The following is a 27041-nucleotide window of genomic DNA, read 5'->3' as shown; positions in this document are numbered from 1 at the left end:
CTGGTCTGACTTCTATCACTCTTCAACCACCGTAATTTAGTATCCTTTTGCTGTGGGCATCCTTAGTTACAGTACAGCTAGAAATAAAGTGGAATGAATCACTGAGGCTGATACCAGTGTGAGTGTAAACAAATCCCCCTTAAATCTGTTTTTAAACTCACTTTTTTTTAAATATATGTGCTACTCTGCTATTCAAGAAGTCACTAAAACTGGAATGCTGTGCTGGTGTTCAGTGCTCCGGAGGATGCTTCATTGCAGCCAGCCAGCCTTGGCAAAAGGTGCACACCAGGTTTGGAAATAGCTTAAATTGCTGTGAAAGTCAGGTTTAACAAGAGATTTAACATAATGAGGATATGTAGGCCTTCCATTTCTCTAAGCAGAGGCGGCAAGGTCTTCTCAAAGAGAGCTAAATCTGTAACCATCAGGATAACTCAAATGTTCCTGGAGGTGATAAGGTGCAGGGGTTTAGGAGAGGCCATGTATTCTGCACAGCTGTTGAACAGAGAAATTTAAATGACTAATTTATTTCTGTGAAGTTACTTGTAGGTCTTTGTACTTAACATGCTGCTGGTTTGTTCTCTGGTTAAAGACGTTAAGTCAGAACTCAGGGGTTGTGCTGGGCAGGGGTCAAAAGCAGATGATTAAGAAGGAAACGAGGCATTTCCTGCCCATCCCCCAGCACAAATATTGCTTAAAATATCCAGATGACATATTGTAACTGGCATTTTGGTTTAGAAGTCTTAAGGATCTCTGGCTGCTCTTGTGAATTTCTGCATCTTAGCCCTCCTGAAAGGGAGGTGTGTAGTGCTTAGGCACTGGGTTGTGTTTATTGTGGGGTGGGTGGTGGTGGATTTGGCAGTTTGATGTGGGAAGCATTTTTGTAGACTGTGTTTAGGAACTTTAAGCCTGAACTGTGTGCAGAGAATTTAAAAGAATCCTAACAGTGTTAAAACCCAGATTTCTTTAAACTTTGTTAATACTTAACAACTAAACTGATCAGTGGTTGTTTCAACTTTGCAAACCTTAAGGATTTGGGTTTTGGAAGTTTTGTATCTGAGGTACCTTGACAGTTCCTGAAGCATTCCCAAGTGAAGCTGATGATGGTTATGAAGCCTCTCTGTTACTGTGAAGCGTTTAAATCTCCAAGAAGCCTTATCCAGGGGCAGTGCATTTGAAATAAAATTTGGGAGTGGCACTAAAGCAAATGCTTTAGCCAGTCTTCTAGGGCCTCTTTGCCCCTTAGATCCTTCAGATGGAGGGAGTGGAAAGGAGATGTGGGAAGGCCAGTAGGTCTTCCTCAGTTGTATCCTTGGAGAAGATCAGACTGTTAAATGTAGTTTTCTGTCCAGTTAAACATTAAACTGAAAGTGCAAATGAGTAACTTCCCCTCAATCTGCTTTTGCTTGCCAGGTCCTGGAGAAATATCCTAATACACCTATGAGCCATAAAGAGATCCTTCAAGTTATCCAGAAGGAAGGACTTAAAGAAATCAGGTGAGTTAAACACACATACCAGTATGAAACACATTCATACTTTAGTTCCAGCCTGTTTAGTTTACTGTTAACTGCTGTCTCGGGGGGGTGGGGTGGGGTGGGACTAGAATGTTACATACCTGCAGAATTGGAGTCTAGGTCCCATTTACAAACAAGCTTTCAAGTCACTTGTAATTTTTATCAAGGAAGATAAAAAGTCATAAACATCATAGATAAAGGTCATACTTAATTTCCAGGTGTGCATGAGTCTGGTCTGCATCTCTTATAAACTAGACCGTATCAGGTAGTGCAGACTCCAGGTATTGAAGTAAACCTAAATATTTTTTATTTCATCTTTTAAAAAAATAAAAGTGGGATAGTCAGTGTCATTGAAATGATCTAATGCAAAACTTACAGCTATCCAGGAAGTAAAAAAGTAGCCTCACTTACAAATCCTTGAGCAAACTTCATGCTTTGTCCTGTTTTCTTTAGAATTATCTGGAGTAGTGAGTGGTTCTGTTTTAGAGATCTTCCTGTTCCCCCTCCCCCCCCTCCCTGAGGAGCAGACAGAGTGGTTGGTGTGCTGGGTGAAGAGGAGTGCCAGCTGGGGTGACACTGATCTGCTTCAGAAACAGAGCAATGCAGCTAACAACTCTTAAACCGCTGTTACTGTAGCTTATTGCTTGAATCCCCACTCATATATATTTCCCAGAGATGGATAGGTGTATTTGCTGAGCTAGGCAACACTGAAGGATGAAGCATTTATACGTCTGTTTTCTTGGAGCAAAGAAAAGGGGAGGGAAAGAGAAGATGGGATATACCAGTTCATCTGTTTTGAAATTAAACAGCCATCCTGAATTTCACTTAATTATATTTTCCACTCTGCTTTGCCAGTTGAATACAGCAATCAGTCTGCTTTGCAGGAAACATCCAAGGGCCCAATATGCTGTCAATGATGACATCTTCTACTCAAGTTGTGGACAACACCAAAGGCTGTTTGCTTTTTGGAAATGTGAGCTTATCTAAAAGCAAGGAAACCAAACATACTCATTTAGCTCTTAGGGAAGTGATAAAAGTGTAGTTTAGTTTCTGCCCTGATGACACTTTGCTCTGGGGCAATACTACAATCAGGCAGATGAAAGGTTTACCAGTCTTGGGGCAGCTTCAGCATGATGTTAAATATTATTAATCCATCAAAGTCATCTTCATAAACAGTAACTGCACTCATCAGCCCCTTGTGCATGCCCAAGAGTGGAAATGCAGTTGTCTGTACTGGTGGTCTCACTGATGGTCAAACACAAGTCCAGCAAACATCCAGGTGCTTAAGAGGTGGTGAACCTTTTTAGCAATTCAGAGTGCTTTTTTGGGGGCAGAACCTTAGGCAGGAGCATAGATGTGGCATGAAAGATCCAGTCTCTGGCTGGCCAGGCCAGATTTTTAGACCCAACAGGAAAATACAAAAAGCAGACCAGAAATGCCATGGTTCCATATAGTCCTTTTCAGCCTCAAGTCCTCCTTCTAGAGTTGCTTTGGGGATTTAGCCTGAGCTGATAGTAAGTTGTTTTCCTCTTGAAAAGAGCTGCCGCTGAGCATCAGGACAGCACAAATTCTTCAGTAGCTTAAATCCCAAAAGATACTTGTGGGAGCAGTCAGATGTGAATCTCAATTTCTCTAGTTCCACTATCGACCTTCTTGACTTAGCCACCACACTCAGATGCTGTGTAGTGGTCTTGCCCCTGACATGTTAGATCAATGTAATAAACCTTTATTTAGTTTAAGACCTAAAAGGCTGTTGGTTCCTAAACAATTCAATTCCAGTTAGTACAAGCAGTATGTTTGTGGCTGGGTTTGGCTTCTGATAAGTCATAGCCTGTGACAAGATGGGCTTAATGCAGATCAGCATTTATTAGAGGCAAGATCATGTTAGGGAAGGTATGGAGGCTGTCAGTAGACCATGTTGAGCTTGCCAGATTTTGAGTCCTCTTGTGTGGAGGTTCTGGCAGGAAATGGTGGCAAAGCCAGTGACAGCAGTTCCCCTGTGCTTGGCTGCCTTGAGACAGCAGGCAGCTGCAAGACTCTTGGTGTGGTGAATTGGTGTGCAAGTTTGCAGGCAGGACGTGGGCTCTCCTATTAGCACGTGCGCTGAGGCATTTTGAGTTTTTTTTAATTGTTTCTCAATGCAATTTGCTTTTAATAAACAAAATTGCAATTTTTTTGGGTAGTAAATGACTGCCACAAACCACATAAATTTAAGCTCTATCAGCTTTGCAGTACTTCGGTTTTTGTTTCTTGTGTTTTGTTTTGTTTTTTTTAATTCAGCATCTGTTGCCTCAAATCCTTAGATGTTTTTAACTTCTTTAAAACTATTGTCTTTCTGAAAAACAGAAATTTAGAAGTGACAAATTACTTTCCTACAGATGCACTGAAATGAGACAGAGAATGGGGAGCCCAGCTAGTGTCCAACAGTCATTTTTTTTCTGTTTGGCCGTGCAGCCAGTCCATCTCACTTCTGCTCTAATGATTCCTGGCGTGTCCTGCCACTTGGCCAGCTGCTTGGGAGGAAGCTTGAGGGCATGTTGAAAGAGTTTTAGAGGACTTGAAAGCACTGGTACTGTTGTAGAAGATTTGGAATTGCAGGGAAGAAGGGTGGCAGCTGAGATCAGTGTGGAATAAACAGGAGTGATGATTTCTGCTATGTGCAGGATAATGTAGCTTTTTTGGACAAGGGTGGATGGAGGGGGTTTTGTAGCAATACAGAAACCTGGGATGAGACTGGCTGGTTCTTGCCTGTATTTATAATTTTATCCTAGTACTCAAGTAATTTTAATAATGAGATTTTTTTTAAAGGTCAACCCAGGACTAGTACTCTGAAGTGTCAGTTTTGGAGACCCTAGGGCATCTGAAGCTAGAACTATACTTTTCGCGTGATCTGTCATCCTAATTTTCTCAATCTGCTTGTTTTGACAGGCTGCCCTAATCCTATGAGATCCTTTCCTATCTACAGGCCACTGCTTGCTAGATGCAAAAGTAAAATACATTGGGATAAACACTCAATGAATTGGCAGTGTAACCATATCTGGCTCTAAGATTAGTCCAACATCCTATATTGCCTAATCTCTGTTGGCAACTGAGCTTGGGGAAGCCTGAGCCTGTTGTGACACTTATACTTTCAAATGAGGCTTTGAAGACAAGTGGGATAATGACGTTAACCCAAGCAACACCAGCAGTGAAAGTTTCCCAAATCTGCATGCATGAGATAAATGGGTACTAAGATTGAGCAACAGAGAAACACATTTGTTTGGTGATAAGTAGCTTTTTAAATCAAAATTGTTAACTTGTCACTGGACTTCATTAATCTTGGGTGTGTTAATATCAGTGTAAAGAGTATCTGAAGAATTAGCATCTTTGAAAGATCTTTGGTAGCTTTTTCTCTTAATAGCCATGAATGTTTTGTTTTTCTTGTATTTTGTTGGGGACACTGTGTAAAATACTAGCATGTGAACCTTTGTCCTAACACAATGACTTTTTTGCCCACTTACTCATTAAGCAGGGAAATACATCTAAACATTACCCTCAGTCTCAGTGAAAATGAAAACAGACATGGTGCTCTGGCTACTTTTATTTCAACTATTCATGGAATTTCTAACATAAACCAAAACAAACTCTTAAACCACTTTGGGGAGAGAGGGAAAGTATTGAAGCCAAAGTCCCCTTTCCACTAATCCTATTTGGACTAGGGAGAAGTGTGTCAGGAACAGTTCGGTTTCATGTCTTAGCTGCCCTCCAGGCAGCAGCTAATTTATGCTTCTTATTGGCAAGTTGGTCCTTCCAAATTCCTTGTAAGATGTTCTGAGTGCTGTGGTTTAACCCCAGCTGGCAACTAAGCACCATGCAGCTGCTTGCTTACCCCCCATGGTGGGATGGTGTGGGGAATCGGGGGAAAAAGTAAAACCTGTGGGTTGAAGATAACAGCTTAATAATTGAAATAAAGTGAAGTATAATAGGAATAGTAATAATGATTGTAATGAAAATAGAAAAGGGAGAGAGGAATAAACCCCAAGAAAATTAAGTGATTTACAACACAATTGCTCACCTCCTGCTGACCAATGCCCTGCCACTCCCTGAGCAGTGTTTGATGATCCCTGGCCAACTTCCCCCAGTTTATGTACTGAGCATGACATTCCACGGTACCCTTTGGCTAGTTGGGGTCAGCTGTCCTGGCTCTGCTCCCTCCCAGCTTCTTGTGCACCTCCTCACTGGCAGAGCATGGGAAACTGAAAAGCCCTTGACTTAGGGGAAGTGCTACTTAGCAACAACTAAACCATCAGTGTGTGATCAACGTTATTCTCATGCTGAATCCAAACCACAGCCAGCTACTAGGAAGAAAATTAACTCTATCCTACCTAAAACCAGGACAGCATCCTTGAGGAGGGAACTTCCTTCCAGGCATGGAGACTGTTAGGTGAAGAGGGCTGGAGCTTCTCAGTCTGATGCTTGTAGAAATGGGCTGCCAGCATTGTAACTTCAGGCTTCCGTAAGGTTTCTTAATCGATTTGTTCTATTTCTCTTCTCTTGCTAGCTGAAAATCAGAAGCCTGCTGTATTTCTGTGATTAGCTTGTCCTCTGTGGGTCTGGTAATGTCAACAGTCTTTCCTCCTGAGTGATGAGAACCACAGTGATACAGATCGCTCTCATCTGGAAAGAGAACATGAGGCTTTTAGCTTCTGTGTAGTTCAGTGTTGCATTTGTATTACTTCTCCAGTAGCTTGTGTGCTATGAGATGAGGATCTTGCCTGAATGGGGAGAAACTCTGTACTTGGTTACTCTCCTACAGGAGGTGAGAGGATGACCTTAAAAGGCAAACAGCGTTCTTGTTGACTTCTCAGAAATAAGAGCAAGACTCCAGGCTGGAGTCTGGAATAGATGCTGCTGCTTACTGCTAGAGGATATTCTTGCATTTCAGATTGAATTAGAAATCATCGAGGTGCTTTCTCCTTATTCCTGGCAGGTTTTGCCACTAAATTATTTGCCAGCCATTCTTCCTTGATTTCTTTATCTTCTGCTGCAGAGCTGGGAAATAAGATGAAGTTGGGGGGATCTAAGTTGCACATTTCTCCATGCCTTGATTCTCAGGGCAGTTTTTCCTTCAACAGCTTGACACTAGGAAATTCTTCCTCCAACATAACTCTCCAAAAAATGAACAAACTCAAAACCCCCACAGGGTAGGGTGGAAGGGAGTCTTTTGAAAGGATGAAGGTTCTTAAATTATTTTGAAAAGCATGAAGTTAGTATTGGATCCCACTGACACTGGGCGTGAGGGTAAATTATCTCTTACAAAGAGTTTCTCCTCCCTGGGAAAAGCAGCCCCTATCAAAAATGATAGACCTTCCTCTTCATAAGAGCTGCTTTTTAAAGCTGTGGTGGGTCTACAGTGAAAGGCTCTACCAGGAAAAAAGAAACCCCTCATCTAGGTGGAGAGAATTAAACTGACAACCAGTGAAAAATAAATTTCTCATTTGTCTGTCTTAAAAAAAATCAGGAAAATGGGAAAACTGAAAGTATCCAACAATGGAGGAGACGTGCAGCCTGTGTCTGGCAGAGAGCGGGCGAGCTGCTCCATCTTGCTGCTGGCTAGCTGTGGGGTACGTGGGGTCTGAGTCCACTGTGAGACTGCAAGTCTTGGATTTGAGTCCACTAATACAGTTTTACCTCCCAAAAAGCAGATCTTCCGATAACTCCCTTCCTCTGTAGGTTCTTCAGTGTTTTCACTAGCCCAAAGGATATGAAGTGCAGACTGAATCCTTCAGCAGACTCCATGATCGCTCAGGCTGCTTGTATTTGCTTTCCAGGAATGAAGAATTTTTATCAGCTCAATTTGATTCTGGTCATGACCTTATAGTTGAGGAATATATATAGGTCATTGTCTGCTTTTTAGACACATCTGACTAATATGCAGAATTATCTTGGTGGTGTATTTGATAGTCCTTTTGATAATTTATTTTGGAGTAAGCATGTTCAAAGTTTTGTCTTTGTCCTAATGTCTGTAGTTAAGATGTTAAAAAAAACAACTTCTTGCTATGCAGTCTGCTTGCTGCTCTCCTTTTAGTTAGTATTTGCACACTGGCAACTTGAAACTGTCTCTATAATGAAGTTGATATATTTTTACTAATGTCCTGGTTTCAGCCAGCTGGAGTTAAACCACAAAGCTGATGAACTAACTGTCCCACAGAGCTCAAATTTTGATGAAAGAAGTCAGCGTGGATCAGACCAGCCTTCATGGTCTTTCTCTTAAAATGGCTTCAGGCCACTTGAGATGCTGATGAGCTTATCTGCAGCATTTCCTTGGTGTTCTCCGATCATCGGAGATGCTGGCTGAAAAACACCTAGTCAGGCAGGACCCAAGAGGGGATGGATCTTGAAGTAGCGGTGGGACCTGCTGCAGCCTTGTGTTTCCAGCTTGCTTCTGCTGCCTCCTGATTCCTTGTGACAGCAGGAAGCTGTGAGACTGGAAAGTAATGTGCTGAAACAAGAAAGCCAATTTCAAGCTTGTTTTCCTGCTAGTGCTGTGTAAGGAGCCTGGTGGGAGTAGGGTGGAGGAGGTGAGAACAGCCTGGGGCGACCTACCAGAAGTGCTTCAGGATGGCCCTACGGCAGAGCATCCTTGAGAGGACGCTTGGGTTCTTGCAGTGTTCTCTGACCTTGGCTAGCCACATTGCTTCTTGAGTAGAAATTAAGCATGCCAATAACCCTTTTTCTAGTGGCAGAGACTGTAATATGTAGCATCTTCCTGTTGGGTGAGCAGGCTTTTCTGTGCATGTGTTGCGCTGAGCAGCCGGCGCTCCATACGGGAGGTGTTCGGAGGTGTGAGCAGCAAGCACAGCGTGCTGTGGGACTTGTCCTCAAGGGAACTGCAGGGTGAAATCTGCCAGGGACCTTCTCCCAGTTTATCCTGCCTGTGTTCGTACAGTCTTCCCTAAAGGCTGCTGCCTGTATCTGAGGTCAAGATGAATTAGTTTGGTGGTGGCAGCTGACACCTAGGCATCACAGCCCCTCACCTGCCCGGTGCTGCCAGGACCCTGCTGGGAGGAGGTGCTGGAAGGAGTTGCCCTTACTGGCCATCTAAGGTTTGGCAGGCAGCAGGTTTGGCATGCTTGGTTTGTTCGCAGTGTAAACTTACTCAAATAAAGCTTTTTGCAACTTCTTAAAATAAGATTTATGATCAAATTTGCCCAGTGATAGCTGTGGCATCCCACAGGGAGGAGGTTGGGTAATGCAGTGTTTGCCAAAAAACCACTTTCTGTGTAGAGTGATCTAGAGTATTTGAAACTACTCATTGCTTTGGCAGGCCATAAGTAGCCACACCAAGAAACTTCTTCTTGGGCCATTTGTGCAGCAGGACATTTAAAAGGTGCTCTATCAAACCTGCTTCTCATAATCTGGTGGTTGGCGTTTCTGGTCAGCATTCGCTTCTAGCAATGGCTCCTGTAAAGTGGAGGTGCACAGTGCTAGGCTGAGAGGCAACAAACACAGATTGCAAGATGGGAAATTCTGATGAGAACGATGGGAAAAACTTTTTTCACTGTAACAATGAGAAAGCGTTAGAGCTGGACAAGGGAGGGTTGTGATACCTCCACTTCTGGAATTTGGAGTTGGACTGGACAGAGCCCTGCCACACCTGATGTAGTTGCTCCTGTTTTGAGCTGGAGGTTGAACTGGAGGTCTCCAGAGGTTCCTCCCTGTCTAGATGACCTTAAGTCATGGTTCTCGGCCTTGTTCCTTAGCAAAGTGGCCTTTGGGTTTCAGTGCCACTTCTAAGATTGAGTCGCTGCAGTGCCTTGGAGCCTTAATGGGCTCATTTCTGGACAGGGAGGACAAGCTGCTCCTAGTATGTGCAGCTGGGGTACAGCATGTCAAGTGAGTCATACTCTGTTAGCAGAAAACAGCTTTGGTTTTCATCCCTTTCAGGGTGTGAAGTTGTAAATTATGAGCTGCCTTGGAAGGTGCTGTAGCTAGCTGAAGCCATCAGCTGACAAACATTTAAACAATCTTACACGTTTTTTAATTCCCAGCTTCTTTAAAGGTAATCTTCAAATGAGCTGGAACACCTTGTGTTCATGTGATTTGATATTGATAATACTGGGTGTAATCCCATGATGGACAGGACAGGCGCATCCATGCTTATTTAAGAACCACCAGGGCTGGGTTACCTCAAATCTCTTTATCCAGTTAGATTTTTTTTTTTTCTTATTATCTCATTCTACTGGAAGATGGGTATTATAAGATGGTTGGGCTCTATTTTAAAGCTCTTTTCCAACCAGAATGATTCTGTAAAAGTATTACTAACCTCTTGGGGTTGTCACATGCAGGAGTTCTTTCCTGATGTTTTACTGATGGGGAAGGGGTATTTGTTGGAAGCAGGTGCCTTAGGGCTAGCCTTACAGGCATGTACGTTTTAATTGCAAGGCTCTTCAGCTTTGCTCTATAATTAGCGTAAGCCTTCAGGAGAAGGGGCTGGCAGCAGTAAGGTCTGGTAAATGCTGGTGCAGTAAATTCTTGCAATTTTTTCCTTTTAGTCAGCTGGAAGTTGGATTTGGCTTTTTCTGGAGAAGATGAACAGTTACCAGCTTACACTTTTTAAATGAAGACCACCAGAACATGGCATTTTCTTTGAGACCTTTGTAATATCTTTGTCTAAGAAAGACATAAAGTGTCAAGTCTCTGGTGTAAAGTACATCTTAAAACTATTTTTGGTCAAATGGCAGTCAAGTAGTAGCCATAGTGGCAATTGCAAATTAATATTTAATGAGGTTAGCGGTATGTTTGGTGAGTGTCCCTCTTATCCTGTTGTTCAGGGTTTTCTGCTCTGAACAGGGCAATGGGCTGCTCCCTACCAGGACTTTTCCTGAAGTGAGGAAAAGCTGGAGATGTGATTTTAGCCCCTTGAACACTTTCTCCTAGCCCCACCAGCTCCAGGCCACCTTGTCTGTTGGTTCTGTACAACAGACCTTTGTCTGCAGGTAGTGCCCGTACTTCATGGGGAACCCGGTTTGTTCCCCTGTACACCACAGAATGAAAAGCTGACCTTCTTCAGGGACACTCTGCGTTGACCAAACCCTCACAGAGTGTTTCTTTTTTGCTTCATTAGTATGAAGTCAACTAAAAGTTGAAGTAGCCCCAGGTTTCTGTACCACTGGGTGTCTGTGCAGAACATGGGAGATAAGTTAGTGGATACCATAATACATGTAGGGGAAAATGTTGGTTTGAAAAATACTAGTTCAAAGGGAATGGTTGTAGGGAAAAGTCACATTGTTGCCATTAGCAGTGAGTGTTAAATGTATTTTATCGTATGTAGGAGAAAGTCTGGCTATGTGACTCTTTCCATATCCCTTATATGAAAGTATCAAATCCATAAGTAACAATATTCTGCTTCTCTCGTCTTAACTGACACTGTGGTAGCAGCAGTTTTTGCTTCTCCTCAAAGTGAAATGACACGAAAGTTTTCATCACATGAAAGAGAATGTTAGCTGTTGCGGGGAGGAATGTGGAGTGTAATACTCTACTGATGAAGACTGCAGGAATCTAACAGGCTGACTAACTAGAAAATGCTAGAGCTAAGGTCTCAAAAAATACCTAGGCTTAGGATTTATCTTCAGTGTGAACCGGCTCATGGTTCTGTAGCAGAAGCACAAAGGGGAGGGAACCCAAAAACTTTGAAACTTTAACTCCATGCCCTAAAAACTTTGGAGGAAGGTGATACTTTTTGGATCTTCCTGAGATTTCTTTAATCTCAGACAACACTAATTTCTGTATAGTCCCTTGAGGATGTGAACAGCCTGTGAAACCGGTGCTGTACCTGTGGGCACCATGTTAAGGTGGAGCTAATGGAGTGATGTGAACCTGAAGGTATTGCTTACACCTGTAAATCATGTCCAAGAAAGTCAGATAGCTTCTACAAGGGTTTTTAACCTTATCCAGGACTCTGCATCTGATGTCAGTCTACTGATGTTCCTGCAGGTCAGATTCAGTTGTCACGATAGACCATTAATTAAAGCTATAAATAAAGTCCCAACTTCAGTGTGTGCCTAAGATCTTTACAGTGGCTGCCAGGCTGATGTTCGCCCAGTAGTGCCTCCTGGGTCCTTTGTTACCCGTGGTCTGAGTGTGGCTCCATCTCAGCACGCCATCATTGCTGGCTGCACTTGCCTTGCTCTGGTCTTGCACAAATTCCCACCACCTTTGAGTCCGAGTGTATTTAAATTGGCTTTGTAGCATGAAACCTTTTACCTGCTCCTGCCCCCACTACTGTGGAAATATTGAAATGAGGCCAGTGGTGTATTAGTTTGCATTATTAATGACTTGGCAAGACCATGGATTACCCGTAGAGGTGATGAAGCAGAACATGCTCGTTCCTGCACCCTAACTATTGGCTTCATTAAACTGCTAGCAATCTGTCTTGCTCCTCTGGGTTGCAGGGCTGCCATTTTACTCAGATTTGTGAGCTGTGAGTAGTGCTGAGGGTGTATGAAAGAATAAATAAATTCCTATCTCTTTGTCTGTCTGTATGTGAGATTTCCAAAGGCTCCACCTGACTTCTCTAAAAAGTTCATTAACTAGTGGAGGCTGATGATAACACATCTGGGAGCTGCCTGCAGTTGGTGGCTGTACGCCAGCTGCTTTGAAAATGGACTGAAAAAATCTGACAGGTCTGCATCTTCCTCCCCATGTCTGTTTGATATAACCTGGGCTTGGTAGTCTTGGTATTACTGCAGATCTGCCTGAAACTTAAAATTTGGTTCTGGTGGATGGGGAGGGTGGGTTCATATTAATGATTAGACAATTGTTTTGCTCAAGTTTTTAAAGGGGTGTTTCTCTCCTTTTTTTGGGTTGCACTCCAACTCCAGAAGGTAAGAACCACTGCTGATTGTTCTAAAGCTACTCTTCTCTATTAACGCAAGCTGCAAAAGCCTTAATTAAAAGAGCAACTGCTTGTTTCATACAGACTTAAGAAACCAAGTAATGGTAGTCTGTCTGGTGTTAATGCTTCTGTTACCTCGATCTACCTTTCCTGCATGCCGTTTGCATTAGCGCTTCAGTGCGATGCAAACTTGAAATCTTCATGTTTGTAAAGTCTGTGGAAAATGTCAGGCTAGTAGCATGTGAACGCTTAATGTCTTACAAATTAACCCCGCTGTCTGCAAACCTGAATTTGTGGGGAGGGAGATGCTTGATTTGCATGATGTGTTTTTGTGCATCTCTTGTCTTGGGGACGTTTGGCATTGCGTATTGGGTGAAGCGAAATTTAACACTGTAAATAAGCTGCTTTTCTAAATGATGAATGTATTTAACAAGCTTGAAGTTGTACAGTGGTGTCTGCTTAAAATACCTCTCTGCTCTGACACTTGCATAGGTCCAAAACTGGTGGTTTTTTGAAAACTTCGTATTTTAATATACTAATAAACAAAAAGCCATTTGTGTGAATGTCTGATTCAAGTGAAAGAAGGGGATGCTCAAAAGAACAAAGTGGGAAAACCCCTCACCCTTCCACGCAGTCCGGTCCATTTGGGCGTTTTTATCCAGTTACAACGTGCAGTGACAGTGTGAAAGGAAGACACGTGCTGCTGGATGCACTTTGTATTAAGCTTCCATTTAGATCACAAGGCGATAATTAACTCTTCCCTGTTGTTGAGGCGGCTGAGTGCTATGGCGCCGAGGTGGTGTGAAAGCAGTGCTTTCAGAGTTGTGCTTCTGTGCCCAGCAGCATCAGGAGGTACCCCTCTGTCTGCAGGGTCCCCTGGAGCCCTGAGGTGGGGTCTTGCTTGGGAGAGGCCCTGCTGTAGGAGGCTGCACGGGATCTGCTGGGTCGCACCAAGAAATACTGCAAAACCTGCTAACCAAATGAAAAATGGGGCTTTAATATAAAGTAACGTTAAGATGCCTTGCATAATGCTTGGAGGGCAAAGTGTTTAGATTTAAAAATTTCAATCCAGTGTCCTATCCACATGTGACCGAACAAAAATGATTTGGTCACGCTTAGTTTTCAAATTGGAACAAGTCAGCCGGGTCCCTGAGGTCTCAGGGGCAAGGCTGATGGGAAGGGATGCTGCAGTGGGATTGAAAGTGTGGGAAGAAATGTTCCACCTCCTTCCTCCTCTCAACAGGCAGCTGCTCAGAGTAGAGCCCCCTCACCTTAAGCCTTAACCTTCTGTACATTTACTACTCTCAAACCCCTGTTTTCTTGCTCAGTCTGAAGAAGCTTTGAATTTAAATGTGGAGTTAAAAATGCCGTAATTTAGTGATGGCTTAAATTTGGCAATTTTCAGAAGGAAAAATTTGGTATGTATGTGTCTGGAACGTCAGGTTGCTTAGAGAAATACTTGGAGGAGTGAGAGCTCAGGTCTGTGTTTCTTATGCCATTGACTGGCCTTATAACTATCTCTTAACTACAAAAAATAATTATGATATTTTAGTCCTTTCAGCAGTCCAATAAAATAAGCAAAAGTATGTGCCCATTCTGCAGACAGAGGGACTGTCACTTGCTGGAGGAGATCACTTTGAGATTAGTTTTCTAACTCTTTGATGAAATGAAAGTGCAGATGTGGAAAATGTTAGTTTTCAGATTAGAATAAATGGTTAGAAGGTACTAAACCCCCTTGATCAGTCAACGTAAAAAATATAGTAGCAGTCACAGGTTTATAATTATAAACAGGTTTATAAATGTCATTAAACTTGCTAAATTGGTTGGTTTTAGCTGGCAAACCAGGATGAGAAAGAAATAATTACTAAAACAGCAACAGTAGCAGAACGATTGGGAACTGAATTCGTAACTGAACTAGCCACTTTGCAGGCACTTAATATTTGCCCCAGTGCAGCGTGCTCGGAGCGTTTCAAGCAGGGGTTTGTAAAGTACCCCCAGCTTTTGGCTGAGAGTAAGTATTGTTAGGACCATGCTGCGTAGCGAAAATGTTGGTGCCTGTTTGGGTAATAGCTGAGTTCAAGAACATGTGTTTGCTCAGCCTGTTCACTGGGGGGCTCACCTGGTAAGTATTGATGGGTGCTTGCTTGTATCAGACCTCTCTTAGCAGCACCTTTAAATGAAGATATTCTTGCTGCTGTGGTTTAATGCCAGTGCCAGTGTTTAAACTGTTTTTGCTTTAGGGTAGAGGTCACTTTGAATGGGTGGGTATGTTATTCTCTAGTTTTTTTCAAGTGGAAATATACTGTGCGTGAGGATGTGTAAGTTCTGGGAAAGTAAAATGGCTTAAAACTTCGAGCGGTGAACAAATTGGCATTTCCCAGCTTTCATGATGAAGATCCTAGGTCTAGGCACCAGAGCTTGGATTGTGACACTTGCACCAGCACCATGAGGCCCATCTGCACTGAGTTCAACGCCTGTATTTTGGCAGATTGAATTGAAAGACTGTGCTAGGTTTAGCTTTTTTGAAAAATAAATGCTAGGAGGTTTCAATATGTACTTGTAATGCCTTGGAAACCAAATTAATCCTGGTAAAGCTCATGGTAGTTACCTTTGCACCTTGTAAACTGTTGTAAATATATATTTTTTACTTTAATGCAGGCTCATTTCAATGAACAAAGCCTGCAGCTGACTGTTTGCACTGGCTGAATTGATCAGCCTAAGCAACTCTGTTCTGATCCAAACAGTCCCAAGGAGTATTATTCAGCCGAGGTATGAACCGGTATAAACAAAGGAACATTTATCTTGATTTTTCTCAAGGATGCTGTTTGTTTGTCAGTGGTCTGGCACTGAGCACTGGATAATTGATAAAGGTGAGCATCTGGTTTATTATCACAACAGTTAAAATAAGTTGGCTTTTTTCTGTAGCTGCCAGCTAGCATGCTATTCCCTATTGGAATAAAAAGTTTAGATAGGACATTGCTGTCAGTGTATCAATGAAAATATAGCTAAAAATCTGTTTCACTCACAGAAGCACAAACGTAGCTTGTGTGTGTGCACCTAAAAATGTAAAATTCTTAAAAATATTTGCATAGAAAAAGCAGCAACGTGCTGCTACTGTTAGAGGCTGAGTGCCTTAACCCAGAGTGCTCCCTCCAGGCGCATTTGGGACTGTATTCTTGCCATGATGATGAACTGCAGTTGGAATGCTTCTACTGAAGTTTTTGTTGCAAATGACTGTTAGAAGCATTAGATGAGGCACCAGTAACTTTCTGGAGGTAGAAGATGTTGAAGTCCATTATTTTCCTGTATCAGGAATGTATTCTCTCTTCATCAGTAAGATGCTTTTGTTGTCAGGAAAGCGGCCAGATGAAACAGAAGGACTTTACCGACATAAATTACTGAGATACTGAGATTACTTGACAGTTGGATAAAGTTGCTGCGTCTTGATTGTGCAGGTAGTCTATTTTCGGTGCATAAATGAGATTTGGGATAAAAACAGTCCAAGTAGATCTAGGGGCCCTGGGCATGAGCCGCTCTTAGATTTGGCACAAACCGATGTGTAATTCTTCCTGCAGCAGCTAGTTCTTGGGGCAAACCCAAGCAGCTCGGTAAAACCAGGAGTGTGCCGTGTTTAGATGAAGCATCTTAATTCAAATACATTGGTTTGTGTAACAAACTTCTAGCTGGGTGCCTTAAAACTGCGTGTGGTGTTGTACCTGCTGCTTTGTTAAACATTGCACATTGCATCTCAGGTTAAGGACATTTAAGAGAAGAAAATGTCATTCTGACTCAAAAGCCTTCCCTGGTCTCCAAAACCAAAGCAAGCCCCCAACACCTGCCCCCTACATGTAGTACAGGATCCAATTCAGCTCTGTTCCTAATCTGCTGGGGTATGAAAGAGCTCTGTTTTCAGTACAGTTGTTTGCATCAAATTGCCAACATCTGGACAAATATTTTGACTTTGCACTTAACTATGAGAGAGATCCCTTTGCTGTCTGCTGCTGCTCTGTAGTGATGTAGCATAGTAGTGTTGAGGGAGGAAGCGGCAGTCTGTGAGAACAGGGGAATATGGAAATTTGACACAATGGGAAAAGTAATAATTGATCTTGGCTCATTTTGGAAGATTCTTAAATAATTAAATGAAAACAGCCCTACATGGAGAGGAGGGGGCAGGACGGGCAGAGTAGCCTCCAGACTGTGGGAAGGTGATGGAGGGGAGCTGGTGTAGAAGGGGTAATGTTTGTTCAGGTTTCCTTGGGAGAACTTTGATGATGAATGATACACCTTTCTTCTCTCCCGTCTTGCCACAACTGTGCCCATGCTGCCCATCCATGCTGCAGTGAGCTGTCAAGCCTGTTGGCTGTAGGGAGCTGGTAGAACAGGAGCCTGCAGTGAGGCAGCGCTCAGAAGCAGTAATGTGATGCCTGCCTCTCTAAGCTGAGAAGGTTTGTGCATCTGCACCTCAAACCTCTCTACCTTGGAGCCCAGGGTGACTGATAACCATGATCACAAAGCTGGGGGATGTTTCAGTTCCAAAGCTTTAGCAATCAAGTTTGGGGCTTGAGCTCTTACAGATTGGATGCAGCTTCCCCTAAGGGGACACGAAGGAGCATAGCAGTTGCAAACTAGTCATGTCATAGTCTTGCTGAGCTCCACGTAATCTCTTCTCCAGGATGAATCCTGTTTTGAGACTTCCAGAAGGGCTGGTGCAGTAGCAGTCACCTTAATAGAAGGTGATGGTCATCAGTGTTGGAGGCTGTGGCTCCACATGCAGAGCAATGTGGATTTGGTGGGATGGAAGGGACTGAAGTGAAATAGTGGATAGCAATGAATCCAGAGCCGGCAGGAGCTCTGTTTTCACTTCGTCTGCTTCTCAAAGTACTGCCTTTGAGGTGGAATGGTGGGAACTACCAGACGTGGCTGGTGATCCAGTGTGCGTTCCTGGCAAATAAAGGGGATGAACTTCATTATTAAAAAAAAAAAAAAAAACCAACAACCAACAATGAAATAAATGTCATAATAACATCTTGTTCCTAAGGCTATTTTTAGGCAGCTATTTCATTTAAAGTAATAAAAGGTAGGCTGAGTGCAAAACATGGGTAGCTGGAAAAAGTAGTAAGTGAATGTTAAGGGATTCTGAGCAAAGGGGCAGCAAAGGACAAGCAAGAAGTAAAATCTTCCCATTCAGAGGAGAGTGAGTTTCATCCCCGAGAGTAAACATAACCACAGTTTCACTGCATGTTTACTTGTTAGGAAACTGCCAGAGCTGTGGGCAACACCACCTTTTATCAAATACAAATGCCCAGAGTGCTTTCCCATGGGATGCAGGCAGGTTTGGTGTAGGCCTGCTGCTTAGGGCTTCATCCAAATTCTGGAGCAAGCATCTCCGCACATTTTAAAGTACCTTTTTTGGTATAAATATATACAAGGGGGTTTTGTGGGGTGTTTTGGTTGTTTTGGGGTTTTTTGTTAGTTTGGAAGTTTGTATATCAAATAACAATTTGGATCAGTGAAGTTGGAAGGTGCTGGTTAGGTAGCTCACATAACCCCGCAGCAGCAGCTGCTCTTTTCTTTTGCAGCTGAATTGGGGGACTGTTCAGTGGTATGAACTGCTACTCTGCACCCCGAGTGGATGCTTAAAATGAGTGACAGTCATGAAAATAAGATGGTTTGTATAGGAACAGTTCGAGTGCTTGTGAGTACTCACTTAAAGAGACAGAAAGGATGTGAAGACTGTGCATCTTACACCCAAACCAAACACTTTTTAAGTGGGACTTGTCAATTGATTGTAACTTTTAAAAATTTTATGATAAGCTATGTGAAAAGCTAGAGTAATGTTACAGTTGTGACAGCTTTCCAGAAGAGCATGTAGAGGAAAGCATGTAACTAGAGGTGGGTAAATATGAGATAACAATAAAGCAGAAATAGTAGATAAGCTGTTAAACAATAGAATCAATTCAGTAGGAGCAGCGTAGGTGCCAGATGAGCATAGCTTTTGTAAAGATGGGTCCTGCCAAGGCTTCATTCCTTGGTGAGCTTCCAAAGCATAGCTCTGCCTAGACTTTTGTAAAATGCTTGGCTTAACATCGATATTCTGCTCTGATACAGTCTTTAAAAAGAACGTACTCTGTGAGCTAAAGGTCAGAGACGTGGCAGAGCTGCTCTTGCTGCCCAAGAGCTTCCCAAACATGGGGATGCTTCAGTGCCTTCAGTGATATTGAACATACTATTAGTGATCTGGAAAAAAGCGTAAAATGACTTAAGATAATTTTCTAGATGCAGCAATAGGAGGGATGATGACAAAGAGTGATGGGAGAAGGACAATTATATTGTTTAGACTGCCAGATGCAGCTGGGCCTGTATAAAATAATTTGCTTGCAGTTCTTGTAGTACATAGTACTTGCATGTAGAAATGGCATCCAGAAGTAAAGATGAGAAGAGGGGAAGGGTGTACCCTGGGGAGCAGTGCCTTCAGAAAGAATTTGGGTTTGCTGCAGGGAATCACACTGAATTGTAGCTTCCAGGGAGACCCTGTGGCTTTCTGGAGAAGAGGATCAGCCTTGTAATGTTATGACGTTGCCTTGACGAAGCTGGTGTGAGAAGAGTTGCTTCCATCTGTGGGGTTCATGTTTGCAGCAGTTGCTTCACGGCTGGGGAAGGTGCACAGAGGAGCCATGGGAGTGGCAGGGAGTGATGAGCCAAGAGCTGGCTTCAGTGGGCTTAGTCAGGCAAGAGGTTGTCTGCGGTGTGCGAATGTATTTTGGAGAAGCTTATATTCAGCAGTAGGGATTCTGGCTGGAACATCGACCTAGACACGCTGTGTCTGGAGACAGGCGCAAATTCTCGGCAGAGATCAAAGTGAGGTGCTCACATTACTGATTTCTCTCTTGCAGTGCGATTGGCTGCCTCTCCAAAAGCCGTTAGCCATCGGAGTCACTGGGTCAGTGTAAGAATACCCAAATGAAACAGCTTTGCTGTGTAGGAACCAAAACAGGACGACTGGGTGGTCCCTGGCGAGCCTGAGGCTCAGCTGCTTCCTCCAGTGCTACTGCTGTTTGCTGGAGCATCAGGCAGAGCCATCTGCTAACCCATCAGAGGAGCTTTGGGCTGGGGTTTAGAAAATTCCCTGCTCACCACCATTTCCACTAGTGTGTATTAATGAACGCTGCTGGCAAAAGCTCAGAAGGCACAAGATCCTGCAGAGCAGAGATGCATAAGCACAGTCTGAACGTGAGGTTTGGACAGGCGGCTGCTTGGCCGTGTCACATCCATCTTGATGCTCACCAGAGAGAATTGCAACCGGCAGCATCTGTTGATGCAAAAGTGTGTGCTGAGGCACTGATTTGGAGAGGTAAACCCCACGGCAGCAGCACCCCTGCACCGTTCTATTCATTAACGGTATAGAGGCTGTTTTCTGACCCTTTGCATGTAGGTTTGAAGGAAGTCATCTGCTCTGACTGTGGGCTGCAACCCCCCAGCGGTCTCTGCGCTGAGGCTTCTGCCTGAGCCCTTGGGGTGCCTCAGTACAGCAGCAGAGCCCCTGCAGAACCCTGAGCACTTCTCCAAGCCTGGTTCTGAACCAGAGGAGCCAGCAGCTTGCAGGACGCTCGGTTTGTGGTCTGCAGGCAGGGGGAACCAGGACAGTGCCCTGCCACAGTGCCTGCAGTGGGGACTGGTGCCTGGCCATCTATCTGCATGGCATACATCAGTCAGCACAGACAGAATCGGGTCTAGCAACATAAATACCAGCCCTCCTCTTGTAATGGTATTTCTCCTGTGGTTTGTGAGCTGCTGTGTCTGGCTGGGGTCTCCTGCCTGTGAGCTGGCATGTGCTGGTGTGGAGGAGACCAGACCTACGGCAGGATGTTGGCTTCTGCCTGTGCAAGACATCAGTAACTCAGCTGAGCTGTTCTGCTGCTCTTGGGCAGAGCTTGGACCAAGACAAATTTTTGGAGGGCTGTGCTCGTCCTCTTCTTTATTTCCCTTTCCTCCCAGGGGTTTCACTACTTTTGTATTGTTTAGAGTATTCACTAATTTTGATGCAACTTGTTTGAATGTTCTTAGTGTAATTTACTACAGACAAACAGCTGTAGCTCCTGCACAGGGATTTCAGTGAATCAGTCAAAATTTAGGTTTTTAGTCAGTTTGATGGTTCTGGTTCCAGCCTTTTTGGCAGGGTGTTGGGAGATGACAACTTCTCATGCAGGAGTCATGCTCGATATCAATATGCTTTATGAGCAAGGACACCATATTTAGTAGTGGGTGTGATCCACCTGACCCTGTGGTGGGAACAAAAGTCACCTGCCTTGCCGTGTCCACCTGATTTTGCTTCTGTCTACAACAGGATGAGTTAAAAAAAAAACAAACAAGAAACCCCCACCAGCACCAGTGAAAAGATGGATCTTCCATCTCCATTCTCCTGGCTGGGATCCAAGATCTCTGCTCTTCTCATAATTGCATGATTGGTTTCCATTCTTTATCCCACAACCCTCATTTCAGTATGATGTGGGCTTTGGGGCGGGGTTTTTTTGTTGTTGTTGGGGTTTTTGTTTTTTGTTGTTGAGAAAAACCCCAGAACACAACTTTCAATATCTGCAGTCAGTCATTGGCTTACAACAAACATGCTCTGAGTCTCAGATGAGCAACATCGAGTATCTGGAGCTTTAAAAATGTGTGATTATTTTGATGTTTGGCAAAGAAGTACTGGAGAGCCTGGACTTGGGGGCTTTTTTGTTTGGTTTGTTGTTGTGGGTGTTTTTTGGTTTTTGTGTTTGTTTTTTTTTCTGGGACTGGAGCATGGGTCTGTGGACTGGTTTCACTGTTGCTTATTGTAACAGCTTCAGCTTCTATTCTCCTTGGGAATAGAAGTTGGATCTGGAATCTTTCTGCCTCTGCATGTGTGATGGTCAGGTGCGGGCCAATGATTGTCTCCCAGCAGAAGATGAATGCTGACCAAGTAACATTCAAACATTAACCCTGTCTTTTTGTTTTCAGTGGGACTTCCCCTCTGGCCTGCCTGAATGCTATGTTACACACAAACTCCCGAGGGGAAGAGGGCATTTTCTATAAGGTCCCGGGACGCATGGGAGTATATACTCTGAAGGTAAGTGGCTCGGCTGGGGAATCTTGTTTGAATGCTCAGGTGATTTTTATCCATTAAAACATACATTGGATTAGGATAATCCTGAAGAGGGGGGGATTCCTCATTGGCATGAATTATAGCATAAGCTTTCCCTCCAAATGCTAACACTAAGTCTTTGTGCTTGCTAGTGCTGAAAGTACAACTGAAGGGTGCTAGTTTTGATTCACAGTGGTGTAGTTTGCTGATATTAATTACTATCCCAGAAATGAAAAAGTAATTAAAATTTTAATAAGTTATTTTTTTAGGGCTAAAATTTCATCTTCACCAGTCTCAGCTTTTATCTAGAAATGAGAAATTACCTTCTCCTCAATCTATTAATAGTAGGCAGAGAGCATTTATAGGAAAGTGTGGATTCCTTGATTTGCCCAACTGGCATCTCTAAAAATAACCTTTATTTGAAACCTTCTACCCCAGTTAAACTACTAGAAGGAAGCCTGCCCACACCGTTCTTGATTTGCTCTAAATTTGACTCTAAAGGCTGTGCCATAAGATAGGATTCTACTCTACACATAGACCTGTTCAGTGTAGGTGTCTCCACTAGAACAGCTTTCCTTGTCTCACTCCATGCTCAATAGAGGGAAATAATAACATCTAAGATGAGATTCGTCTCATCCTAAAATAGCCAAAATGTATGAGAATCCGTGCTTTACAAGTGCTAGTTAGATTACCAATGGAATCAACTAAGAATTGCTGTGGAATGAGCGTCCTCATTGTAATCTTCAAAAATTTAGCTGGCTTGAATCCTGTTCTCCTCCCCCTGCCCTGTAAACTGGAAAAGCACATCATTCCTAGAGTATTTATATGTGAGGTGACAACAGAGGGCTGCCTTCAGGAGCCACACATTGGTGCTGACATGCTATCAGAGTAAAAGGTCTTCAGAGCTTCGAAAAAGGCCATTGCAAGACATCCAACAAACTTCTTCCTCTGAGCACTGTTGTGCCAAGCAGAGGGTGACATGGTTTCAGTGCATCTAAGTGAAAGTACGTAAAACACCATTTTGATAACACATATAATATGTGAGGACTATCAGAGATACAACCAACCATTACAGTTGGACTTGATGACCTTAAAGGTCCTTTCCAACCAAAATAATTCTATGACTCTATGAAGGGAAGGTAGCTATCTGTTTGCTGATAAACTGGACTGAGTCTTGCACAATTTGTTTCACTACAGAAAAGTGTAAAGTTTTACTTTTTAGGAATAAAGAATGCAGATTAGGAAAACTGTTTTTTTTCAGAACATTATGACTTGGGGAAAGATTTAATCTGGTAGTAGACAAATGAGTAATTGTTCAGTCTGTGTCATGATGTGACAAAGTTGTGCTGAGAATTTTCAGAGGAGAAGAAGAAAATAATTCAAGATGTAAAAAGAATGTCTCTTGAAAGATCGCAAACACGTTGTTACAGGGGTAGATCATAGGCAGACTCAAAGCCTAGAGGTTAAATCTGAGCAAAGTCAAGTTTAAGCGTGTGTTTTGAGCAACAAAACAGACTGTCAGTGGCTGTTGTAGTTCAGTTTTTCCTCATGAGATCTGCCAGTTAAAACTGATCACCTTTCTTAATGTTAAGCCTCAGCAAAACTCAATGTTATTTAGTGTGGGATAGGAGTAAGTTGGTGAAATGTAATGATTTGTATTGGTGGTCTGGACGAGCTGCTGAGCTATTCCAAAGGCATATTGTGTCCTGTGTATCTAAAAACGCTGTGGGTTTCTTGTCATCTTGCCTTCCTTGGGACTGTGTAGTCTGGAGGTGGTAACTTCCAAGGAGTGTCGAGAAACTCAGTATTGCTGCGTGGGGCCCAGGTCGCCTTTGCCATGTTTAGTCCCAGTACAGTTGCCAGCAGGAGCCTGGAAATGGTGATGGTGCAGTGAGTGGGAAATCCTTTGGAGTATCTATGAGTAACAAAACATAATGGCTTAGGCAGCAGTTAGAAAACTTTGAAGAACAGGGCTGATAGTTCACAGCACCACAGGGAGGTGGGGCTGGGCAGGGAACCCTGGGACCACCCAGCCCACCCTGCTCAAGCAGGCTCTCCTACAGCAGCTGCACAGGATCGTGTCCAGGTGGGCTCTGGACGTCCCCAGAGAAGGAGACTGCACAGCCTCTCTGGGCAGCCTGTCCCCGTGCTCCGGCACCCTCAAGGGAAAGAAGTTTTTCCTGCTCTCCCCACGGAGCTCCCTGTGCTGCAGTTTGTGCCCGTTGCCCCTTGTCCTGTCGCTGGGCACCGCTGACAAGAGCCCGGCCCCGGCCCCCTGACACTGGCCCTTAAGGTACCTGTGTGCATCGCTCAGGTCCCCTCTCAGCCTTCTCCTGCCCAGGCTGAACAGCCCCAGCTCCCGCGGCCTTTCCTCACCAGGGAGATGCTCCAGCCCCTCATCAGCTTGGTCACCTCTGCTGGCCCCTCTTGCGGCGAATGAAGAGACGGGACGCAGCTTGATGCAAGCAAATGTCAATTTATTGTACAGAAGCACGAGGTTTTATAGACTTTCAGAAGCTGCGCGCTTTAAACAGATTGGTTCTTGAAGCTAAGCCTTGCATACTAGGCAATCCCTCATTGGTGGTTAACTGCCATCAATTAACTGCAAGGTGTTATCTTTCCTTGGCGCCATCCGTCTCCCACTCCCCTGTGCTCTGTAAACATGCCTCATCATGTTAATTGTTGTGTCTATTCACACTCCTCGTCCTCCCAGGGTTCGTGACCTACAAGCTCGAGCACATTCCCCTCAGCTAACTGATTGCCATGCATGGTCCTAGTTTGCAGACCGCTCCTGCATCTCCCCCTTCCTGTTGCACAAAAAGAACCTTTGAAACCGAACGAGTAAAAACAAGGTATAAGTAATAGAACAAATAAAAAAGCAACTAAGACATATTGTCAGTGTCAAAATAACCCACTGTCTCTGTTCCGTACAATTTTACAATTTTCCCTTTTTTGTTTTTGCACAGCTAGTACCAGGTTTGCCATGTTCTGCAGGGCCCTTGCAAACATGACAGCAACCAAGGTAATAGCAAACAAACAATACTGCCAATTGATTGAATGAATGCCAAAAAAGGCTGAAATTTTCTCAGATTTTGATAACATGTTGCTGCAATGGGGCGCCTAAAATCCACGCAGCGCATACCATCAAAATCCTCACAGCCATATCCTTGAACCAACAACAAAAAGCAGTGGCAATTTTGACTCGCATTCTTAACTGCCTACCAAACAAGGTGATTTAACTCTAATGCTTTCCCTGCTGTTACTCCGGATAAGAGAAGAACCACTGCAATACGTTCCCATCATAGCCTCCTACTACATTAGCATCTACAAAAAGACAATTATCGACACTCAAAGTGTAAACAATATCATCTTCTTTTGGATTAACATTATACATAGGTGGAAGGGCACACCAAACAAGAACTGGTTCAGTCAAAAAGTTCGAAACATAGCATGCCTCCTCTGAACATACCTCTGGGGTCATTCCCTTCATTCCCTCTCTTTTTTATGCAAAGAGAAAAACTTTTACCGTAACAAAGAAGCCCCTATTTACATCTCTGAGCCCGGACGCAAACCGCAGCTGTATGCTCCACCAGGCTCAGGGCAGAAATCATTCATGCAGTTACATAGCTATATATCTCTACAAGCATGCAGACACCTATGAAACACTAGATAACCATGTTTAGCTTTCCTCCTCTCCTTCACAACACCTAGCTGTTCTCTCATCTCTTGTTAGGTCAGCCATTCCCCATTTTCCTCTCCTGTATATCTCTTCAGACATTCTCTATCCTCCCCTTTTTTGCTTGTTAGTTGCAAGGTGTATGCAAAGGGTGTATGCAAAGGGTGTATGCAAAGGGTGTATGTAGCTGGGTGACCATGACCTGCTTTATGTTACAATCAACTAAACACTGGATACAGAAAAAAAAAGCATGGGAGACCTAAGGCAAACGTCACTAAGGTGGTTAAAGATAATTATAATAAATCCTGTAATACTTTTGAGTCATGGCCCAAAGTTTCCCAGCCGTGAGAAGAGACCAAAGGCATCCCGCCCCTGGCTCTGTTGCAGATCTTTGTTTTAAGGCTTTTGAGTTTTGTATACTTTTGTAAATTAATTCACAGTGGTCACTCAGATTCATGTAACACATCCTATCAAAGGCTTCACACTTGTGTCCCTGTGCTAATAATAAAAATCAATAGCACCTTGGTTCTGTAGCAACATATGATGGGCAGAATCAACATCTGTTAATAAGCCAGAAAAAAAAATATTATTTGTAGTATTACTTTGTTTAGCAAGCCAGCAGCCTAATTTACTAAGCAAGTTAAAAGCGTGTACTGTTCTTACAGAAGAGATTAGAGAAGCAAAAATCTGTTATGCTGCATTCCAGAACTCAGCCTGAGAATTACAGTCTGCTGTGAGTTCTGCGTTACAATCATTTGACACATGTTGGGGTTGCGATTGTGAAAGTTGCCCATTTACAATTTTCATTGGCATTATCACAGCTAGTTGTTTTAAAAGCATCCCTTGAGCTTCCTGATGTTCGACTTGTTGCAAAATATTCTGAAGCCAATCAATCAAGTTAGTATTAAAGTTAGTGACTCTCTAGGACCCTGCAAGACTGTGGCAAGACTCCCGCATCCGGACTGCCTTAATAGCCATCTCATTCATTTGCAAACAGTTGTCCCTGGGATACCTTGCCTGAGTCACAGAATCGGCACAACTAATTTTCTCCAGCCAACTGCTCATAGTTAACAGCAATTCCCCGATTAAGGTTTTCAATCAAGGCCACTACACATAGCTCACAAAAATCAAATAACCACATCATATACTGTATCAGTTAGTACCATACAAAGCAATGACTTCCAATCATGCAGTGTGAGTGTATAAGGCTCTGCCATCACTTCAAGAAGGGACATAGCAAATGTATTACGAATCCTCCCTTCCCGCACTGCTTTGCTTAACCCTTTAACAGCCTCGTATTGCACAGGCTGCCACTCTGCAGGTTGATTTGTCTGACAAAATACTGAACATGCCATAGCGACTCCCAAATCCCATCACTTAAGTGTTTCCCACTTGCATTCCTGCCACCAGTCCCTCAGACCCCCTTTCACCCTCCCCAAAATTACAATCAATGCATCAGGAGAGACAAGGGGTTGGGGGAAAGGTCTAGCTCCTTTTCCAGATCTATAGGACCTGGATCAAAAGGTTTATCAGTGTCAATGGAATCATTGTCCGAGTTGTCCTGTTCCCGTGCTTGGTCCTGTGTTGTGAGGGTCGCTGCAATCAGTGACAGAAGCTTTGGGGGCAGAGGATGTGTGGACAGAATCTCCATCGCTGACGGTGTCTTGAGAAGAGTCGCGCTGTCGGTGGAATTTACAGCTTCCTCTGGTTTAGCACCGTTAGTAGAATTAGTCCACACTTGGCAAAGAGTAGTCAGAATTTGCCACCAAGATGCTAAATGCATTCCCGACACGGAGTTCCCCTCCGCGGCAGCATCATACAATTGGCTGCTGTATGTACACACTTTCATTCTTTCAAAGT

At 43.5% G+C, this 27041-nt stretch overlaps 1 protein-coding gene across 2 annotated transcripts in view; it reads left to right on the top strand.

The window, feature by feature from the left end:
- The window catches only part of ASXL2 (ASXL transcriptional regulator 2), a 136554-nt gene that overhangs the window by 31585 nt on the left and 77928 nt on the right, over nucleotides 1–27041 (top strand). The window contains exons 2-4 of one of the 2 annotated variants that reach the window (XM_040597166.1): nucleotides 1411–1493; nucleotides 12374–12376; nucleotides 21382–21490. In XM_040597166.1, coding sequence (XP_040453100.1) covers nucleotides 1411–1493; nucleotides 12374–12376; nucleotides 21382–21490 — 195 coding nt within the window. The remainder of the gene's footprint in view (nucleotides 1–1410; nucleotides 1494–12373; nucleotides 12377–21381; nucleotides 21491–27041) is intronic. The other variant, XM_040597168.1, reaches the window with a different exon arrangement.

The sequence above is a fragment of the Falco naumanni genome, chromosome 6 (assembly GCF_017639655.2).
Source record: "Falco naumanni isolate bFalNau1 chromosome 6, bFalNau1.pat, whole genome shotgun sequence".
NCBI classification, from domain to species: domain Eukaryota; kingdom Metazoa; phylum Chordata; class Aves; order Falconiformes; family Falconidae; genus Falco; species Falco naumanni.
This window is presented reverse-complemented; position numbering and strand designations above follow the sequence as displayed.